Genomic DNA, 8,844 nt, shown 5'->3' with positions numbered 1-8,844 from the left:
TCTGAAATATTTAAAAAATATATTAAACTGGTATTTGTTGTTGCCAAAATCCTTGTAGATTACGATTTTATTACTCCCAGCTATGTTTACAGCAATGGAGGAGCACTTCCTGTTGTTGAAGTTCAACATTGTAGTCAGATGCATGTTGTTGTTTTCTAATGCCAGGCGTTTGACAATAAAGTCATTTGACCTCTTGCACTCCAATATTTTTCAAAGATATTATCATGCCCAGCCACTGAAGCACAGATTTTGAGATGTTCCGAATCCATTTCTTGGTGTGAGTTGCACAATGGGCAGTTAGGGGACTGATATATTCCAATTCTATGCAGGTGTTTGGCCAAACAATCATGGCCTGTTGCCAATCTAAATGAAGCTACAGATGATTTTCGTGGTAAATCGGGAATTAACTGTGAATTGTGATGGAGAGAGTTCCATTTTTTCCCTTGAGATTGAGTTATTAAATTTTGTTTGTTGAAGTCTAAGTATATAAATTTAATAAATATTTTCACAGAGTAATATGTAGATTTAGTAACAGGTCTGTAAGTAGCAGTGCTGCCCTTCTTTGCTAAAGCATCCGGATTCTCGTTTCCCAGGATTCCACAATGGGATAGTATCCATTCGAATACAATTCTTTTATTGAGTGATATTAATTGAGAGAGCATTTTAGTTATTTCTGCTGTTTGATACATGTTAGTCAGATGCATGTGGTCGATGTTTTAAGTGCAGAATTAAGTGGTGTTTCAAATTGTGTCGTGTTCTGTGAATTATTAAAACTTTGCAACTATTTAACAACATTTATTTATTTATTCAAATGGCATGGATATAATAAAGTTGTCGTAAATTCTACTTCTAGCTTCCCAGTATCTACTAATGTCTTTTTTGTTAAAACGAGACAGGACATTAGATGGTTTCTTTTCAGTGGGCTTGGTATTATACCGATGTGATGCAGGTGATGAGATAGTAATGGGGAATTCTGTAATGGCTACACATACATTTTAAGGTTTCACTCCATTCTTTGAAGTTTTTGCTAATAGTTTAAACTGAGAAATACTAATGTTGGGAGAATAAGTCTCTTTACAGTGTGAAATAATGTTGGTTCATGTTTAGGCTGTAGGCTACTGCATCATCAATCTCATTTCCTTACACCTCATAGTGTTCAAGAATCCAATGGACAATTAGACAGCATAAAAGAGTAAGTATTTATATCTTCATTTTACAGTAAAGAAATGCAAATTTTGTGATGTGTACTTGCAAAAAAAAAAAAAATTAGAGTTTTCAGTAGGTAGGTAATATTGACAATGTTTTATTTAAAGAGGAGATGCAGACTTCCTTTCTTCATGTAATTTACATATTATATACATTTCAGTTCTTATTATTTCTAAATTTTATTTTCATTTTTCAGGTGTCATGTTCACTAAATGTGACAATAAATATTATACCTGAAGGTGGAAAGAAAAAATATCAATTCTATGATAAGACTTTCCGCAAATTGTTACTGGTGGGGTGTGATTGAAGACTTGTGATTTTGTCACTATAACAGGTTTGTTGCTGGTGCCGACAGTGACTATAGTTACAAAATCATAACTCCAAGAAATCGCCCATCTCAGACCGATAGCGGTGGCGATTAATGTATATGTGTATGACAGCTCCAGATTTCATACTAAGGACAACATAACTGGGATCTAATTAATTTTCGTCCCATTCAAAACATTGTTGGCAACTCTCTGATACTCAAGCTACATTGCACTGCTATATTCTTCTACAAATAATTCACCCAATCATTTGTAAACATTCTTGGTCATATATATATATATGTGGGTGCGCACATATTGCAATAACGCAGTTTAGAGCGTGTTGTTTATACTCGCACCACTAATTATAGTCGTGACGCTGTTATTCCCGGTGTGACTCCTCCTCTTTGCTTACGTCTTAGGAAGTGAAGGCTCTATAAAGTCTAGGTAGGTAATATCGTTCGCCATTTTTGTTCTTTCGTTGCCGAGCTACCATACGAGGAATCTATTTGCCACACCGTTAAACATTATCATATCGTAGCTTCTATGATAATAAATCAAACGCACTGTAATTCAGCAAATAATTGAGCGGCAAATAACGTCTTCGTGTGCTTTCTGCGAATGCCAACAAAAGAGCCAAAATGGCGGGCGATTATATTAAGTATTTATCGAGCCTTAAGAAATGAATAATGTCTTCATCAGCGAATCACAAGACGCACACATTTAAATGTACCCGACCTGCAATGCGATTGGCTGCCAGAAATTAGAGCGACGGGACTATAGTATTGTTGATAATTAATAAGACATGGTACCCGTACATCAATTTGCAGAAGAGTGATAAACATGAACTCAAAAAGCACACTGGCAAAATCACTATTATCTGTCACAGCAATTTTTCTGAAGTTGTGACAGCAAAACACTGTGACACCCCATTTCTATAAATCGTTGCATAAAATCAAATGAAAAAAATAAAATAATTTGCTCTTTTGGAGTGTCTGAAACTTGATTCGGAAGTTTAAACCCAAACAAGAGCAATATGTTTTTAAAGATGACAAATATTCAAGAGCAAGGGGTTCTTAAAAGTGATAAAAATTCTTAATCTGGCTTCCTTTGAAAGGAAAGTAAAGCCAGAATTCGTATGTTGTGAATTTGCAGCATGTACCTACACTAGTATGCGAAAATTTACACGGTTTCTTACCCTTGTAAAAACTGAATTATCATCATCAGCGCTTATTATCAAGGATAATGAATTCTGCGCTGCTTGGGGTCTTCTTAAGGAAAGGAATTTCTGAAGAAAAAGTATGTAACAATCCACGTTGTTGAATTAAAAGACGATACTGTATGTCCAGAAAACCAGCCAGTATTTTGTTAGACAATAACACTTAGATTTACAGCACCGAGACATGTGCATAATTACAAGGTAGATTCCATATAAGAACATGCTGTGTTAGATTACACATATGCATTTTGTCCATATTTAAATTAGGAATCAACTCAATGCATTGAGTTCCTTACGAGGTTCATTCCAAAAGTAATGCACAACATTTTTTTTAATTTATTTTTTATTCTACACCTTTGAAATTTATGGAGGACATAGATACATCCTTTCCATTTGTATTCAAATTTAAGTCCTTCCCATGAGTGGCACCATGATAACACTCCTTCAAGATAGCTGCTGTACTTGACATTCGTCAGAAGCAATGTGCTGCTATCGAGTTCCTGTGCTGTGAGAACAAGACAGTGGGAAACATATTCACGAGAGATTGAAAAAGGTGTATGGAGTTGCAGCTGTCAATCGCAATACAGTTAGTCGGTGAGCAAACAGATTATCTGGTGAAAGAGGGCAGGTCAATATTCAAGTTAATCCTCGCATCGGCCGACCTACACTGTACGAAGTGCTGACAATGTGCTGCGTGTTAACAACATGGTTGTTGCTGACAAACGTATAACACTGAAAGAATTGTCACTCCAAGTTGGAACAGGAGAAACAAGTGTGTGCGGAATATTGAAACAGTTGGGGTTAAAAAATGTTTGTGCCAGGTGGGTTCCGAGGATGTTGACAAGCCCACAAAAAAAAACCGAAAAACAGCGCAGCAAACTTTTAGAATGGAGAATGGTGGAGATGACTTTCTTGCAAGAATAAGCGACAAGAGATGAAATGTGGCTCCACCATTTTGAACCAGAGACAAAGAAGCAGACAATGGAGTGGCATCATGCAAATTCACCAAAGAAAAAGAAATTCAAAACTGTGCCTTCGGCAGGAAAAGTTATGGTTACTGTGTTTTTCGATTCAGAAGGACTCTTACTTTTGGACATCAAGTCACAAGGAGCCACCATTAATTCTGATGCTTATGTGGCAACTCTCAAGAAAATTCCAGCTCGACTGAGTTATGTTCAACCACATTGGGAGAAGCTGAATGTTCTGCTATTGAACGACAATGCACGGCCACATATCAGTCACAAGACCACAGACCAGATCAGAAAACTTGGATGAACACTGAAACATCCACCTTACAGTCCTAATCTCGCACCAGGCGATTACCATCTCTCTGGTAAATTGAAGGAATTCCGTTGCAGAATGAGGTTTGAAGATTACGACTCCCTTGTGCATGCTGCTAAAGAGTGGCCCAGACATGTTGGTCCAGATTTTTACCTTGCAGGTATACAAGCCCTCATTCCAAGGTGGTGTAAGGCAGTTGAAAGGGACGGAGATTATGTGTAAAAGTGACATTTTGTTCCTAAAGAATGTATCTACATTCTGTGAAAATAGTAAAGCTGTAGGATAAAAATGTAATTTTTAAATAAATGTTGTGCATTACTTTTGGAGTGACCCTTGTACTAATCATAATTACCGTATTTCATCGCGTAATCGTCGCCCTCCCATAATGGTCGCACCTTTATTTATAGACAAACTGACCAGGAGTTTAAAATTTCACTGCATAATCGCCACATGGATATTTCTGTTTATCACAATTAAGAAATATTTAAGATCGTGCCGCCACTGCAACACAAAATACCTTTATGCTGGAGGTCGAATGTGCGAGAAACAATAGTGGCCGCTGACAAAAGTGAATGGAGTGGAGATGCGAGATGTTGGCTAATAGTCATAAATGCCTTCAGTTCAGTGCAATATTGTTGGTTGTGAGTGGTTGTTGTTTACGAGTGTTGAAACGTATTTTTTAGGCCTAGACCAATCATCTTTCTGTGGACCAGTCCAGTCATCAAATAATATCGACTTCAATGTATCAGATATACCGATAACCTTGAGAAGTGTTAATAGGAAGGCTAATGGAGAGAATGGTAGGTTCAAGATTATTGCGGTACCTGGAGATAATAGCCTCATTACAATAGAGCAAGCTGGCTTCTGGAAATATCAGTCCACTACTCAACAAACTGCCATGCTGAGCCAGAACATCAAGAATTCATGACAAGAAACAACAGAATTGATTGTAGCATATTCGTGGAGTTTAAAGGTGCCTACGATTCGGTCTGGTGACATAAATTACTCTTAGAAATGAGTCATTCAGAGATTAATGTAAATCACTTCTAAATTTGGTAGTAGTATTTCCAGCTTCAAAAAATATACTACTGGGGAAATATGTTGTTGTTTTTTAATGCCAGGCGTCTGACAATAAAGTCATTTGACCTCTTGCACTCCAATATTTTTCAAAGATATTACTATGGCCAGCCACTGAAGCACAGATTTTGAGGTGTTCTGAATCCATTGCTTGGTTTGAGTTGCACAATGGGCAGTTAGGGGAATGATATATTCCAAATATTATTCAGCACCACATTATTTAATAATATGAACAATGATCTACCAGGCAAATTAATGGAAGAAGGAAACATAAAAACAGCACTCTTCGCAGATCTCATATTGTGGTTATCAGCAGTCGGGAACAAAAAAAAAACATTTATCTCAATATCTATAAGGAACATTACATACACTTTCCAAGTGGCGTACACAAAATGCGATGGAAATCCCAGATCACACACATATAACAGATTGATCAGCTTTATAGGCTTTGAAGGCAACAGCCTTTATCAATTTCACTATGCTGTCATCTAGCGACTGCAAAAGAAGTCGTGTTAATATAACTCTCATTTGAATTGCATGGAGCAACTGTACTTCCATCTAGCAGTCATTACCAATCGACAGTGGCGATCCTTGTGGTTGTTCTCTTCCACATGTTATCTTTTTTAACATGGGAATGGCCAATCTGTTATATATGAGTATGTGATCAGGGTGGAAATCAATTCGAATAAAACATTTTATCATATCAGACAACAATGAATGTTACAATCTTGTATAACAAGTAAGATGTAAGACATTTCCTACCTGTGCAAAGAGGTTTCCTTCCTCCCTCTCTGGAAGATTAGAAAGATGGCACCGAACGACCAAATGGCAGTCATCAAGGACAGTGTTGAAGAAACGCCGCGTTGGGAGCAGAGCTTCTAAATCAATGACTAATTCCAGAAAGCGCTCACAGTAGTGTATCACCTCACTACTGACTTCTTCTCCTGCAAAAAAACACGACAGTGTGGCTTGTTAAGTCTTTGCGGCACTTCATTTTAGGCTACATTATAGTCCTATCATTGGGAACAGTGAATTTTCATAATTATTCCACCTCCAGATCAGAATTCAGCACTGTCGGACTAACTGATGTTCAGAAGATTCCATAGTTCAACATTTTATATAATTTCATTTTGTTGAGGTTTTGACCGATAAGCAGAGTACAATAGTTTCATTTTGGAGATGCCGATAAGCTCACTGTATTATAATATCAATTTTTGTTTACCACCTGTGCTTATCTTAATATTTGGATTTATATGAACGTTTTCGACACTCGGTGTGTGTCAACTTCAGATATGGGGCCTATGTCTTTGTGTGTTGTGAAGCCCTAGTTTCTTAATTATGTTGTGGGTTGTTCATTTGTGTATGGCCTTTCATGATTTCTTAGTTTACTATAGGCAGTATGTGGTTGGTTATTGTGATTCTGTTAAGTTCTATCTTTTGGAAAACCCGTATAGGACAGTAAAATTATGTTAAAAACATTATAACACATAATTATAAACAAATAAAAAACAAATAAATATATACACTATAAAAACACTGTAAAACACTGTATACACTATATTACTTTTTCACATATATGGTGGCTGTGTTGGCCTGTTGTATCGTTAAAATTGGGTTACTTTACTGTTCTTGGTAAGAACGGGTTTTTCAAAAGATAGAACTTAACAGAATCACAATAACCAACCACATACTGCCTATAGTAAACTAAGAAATCATGAAAGGCCATACACAAGTGAACAACCCACAACATAATTAAGAAACTAGGGCTTCACAACACACAATGACATAGGCCCCATATCTGAAGATGACACACACCGAGTGTCGAAAACGTTCATATAAATCCAAATATTAAGATAAGCACAGGTGGTAAACAAAAATTGATATTAGAGTACAATAGGTTTTGGATTGAATAGGGCTGTAGGTAAGCATCATTCAATCCAAAACCTATTTTATATAATGTTCAAGAACAAAGCAATTTTGCTTGAATTAATATAGCATTTACAGCTCTTCATTTACTCTTGGTTTCACAAGTAAAGAACCTTCGTTGCAGGGTTGGGTTCAGGAAGCCATAAATCTGACTGACTCACTCCCCCAATTAGTGAAACTGTGGACAAAGGTACCGCCAGGAGACCGCCGAGAATGCTGTGTTGTGAATTTTCCATTTTTGAAAGAATCCAACCAATTGCAACAGAAAATACATTTAAAGAGTCCAGCCAAGAGCAAACGTGGCAACAGCTTCCCCTAACTGGCCTGTCAATCACTGTCATCTGTGCAGAAGTGGTGTGAGGCCAGGGTTCTTTACTTGTGGAGCCGAGAGTATGCGTATTATTTTGCTTGTTTCAATAGTGCCAAGAAGATAGTCAAATGTGATTAAGAATGTACTTACTGCATATCTCAATAACTTTCCAAATGTACATAGTACACCTCTTAATATGTGCACTTTAACACGACTAGTTAAATATAACGTACACAGAGAATTATCATAAATAAAATAAAATAAGTCCACCGAGTTAGCTCCGTGGTAGTGCATCTGGCTACAGACTATTCAGCCTGGGTTCGATTCCCAGTGGGGTCAGAGATTTTCATGTAAAATTTTTTACCTCGAGACTAGGAGAGATGGTGGTGTACAACATATAATCACTAAATTGTGCACCGTATGCCTGGGTTAAATTCCAGATCTCTCTGCAATGCATATGAAGAGGAGGTATATGTCACTGTGAATAGTGATTCGTCCGTCGGGGGGGATGTTAAGCCTGACGGCCCCCTTGATGCTATTTGACAGAAGCAGTCTATGTGCCTGCACTGGGTCTCCCTTTCTCGCCATCATCATCCTACACTACACTTACACAAACACTCACTCTGGTACACGACGTAATTCTTCACAGATACATCATGCATAACTTAGGCTGCAGAAAGGGGTGTGCAACTTGAAAAGGGGTCACAGTCCTGCCATCTATCCACAGGATGTGGAACCCAAGTCAAGCAAGTGAAGGGGGTAGGGGGGAAAAAAAAACACACACACACACCCCGCGCGTTTAATTGTTTTCAATTAGTCGTGAATATATTTGTCGAAAGTTTTATTTTTGTAATTTGTGTGTGAGTTTTAAAATTTTATTGTTATCAAAAGTCAAGTTATTCACAGACGCAGAGTATTCGAGAAAATGCGGTAATTCTGCAGACAATAGTCAATTTCTCTGGAGAAATTATTTTTCTTTGATATGAAGTTTATTCTATGTAAAAGGACGTAGGGTGCCTACAGTGTATGATGGTCTCCAGCATTCTTTCTTTAACAATTTTTTCCCTCATAGGAAAACGCATTGCTACATCTACCATGCATGAATATTACACTAACTCCTGGCTAGACACATTCTCACTCATATCACGGACTGTACCAAGGTTTGCTGTGTATTCAGCTTTCATGGACATCACATGTCCCTAAACCATCCCTTCTGCACGTATGCAATCAGTGATCACAGAAATGCTATGAAGATGAGAATGGAATTGAGATCGGCTAGAATGATGTTAATATCTATAAATGGGAAAACAGGAGAACTCCAAGAAGAACACCAATTGCCATCCTATGGTTTCGAACGCCAGATTGCCTGCATAACGGACTGATGGTCTAGACAACGCAATCACCACATTACTGTGATCTTACTTGGACATGTGAGGATAGAGGCTAATCCCAGTATTACAGTATATTCAAACCGTACGACTTCAGATGACCATAATAGATTATGTATATGTAAACATTGG

The 8,844-nt window shown here is 37.5% G+C and overlaps 1 protein-coding gene across 1 annotated transcript in view; it reads right to left on the bottom strand.

The window, feature by feature from the left end:
• LOC138694922 (RNA helicase aquarius) overlaps window positions 1–8,844 on the bottom strand; it is a 203,971-nt gene that overhangs the window by 184,026 nt on the left and 11,101 nt on the right. The window contains exon 6 of the mRNA XM_069819113.1: window positions 5,851–6,032. Coding sequence (XP_069675214.1) covers window positions 5,851–6,032 — 182 coding nt within the window. The remainder of the gene's footprint in view (window positions 1–5,850; window positions 6,033–8,844) is intronic.

This window comes from Periplaneta americana, chromosome 2, assembly GCF_040183065.1.
Source record: "Periplaneta americana isolate PAMFEO1 chromosome 2, P.americana_PAMFEO1_priV1, whole genome shotgun sequence".
In the NCBI taxonomy this organism is placed as follows: Eukaryota; Metazoa; Arthropoda; class Insecta; order Blattodea; family Blattidae; genus Periplaneta; species Periplaneta americana.
Note: the sequence above shows the minus strand (reverse complement) of the source record. Positions and strands in the feature narration are given on the sequence as shown.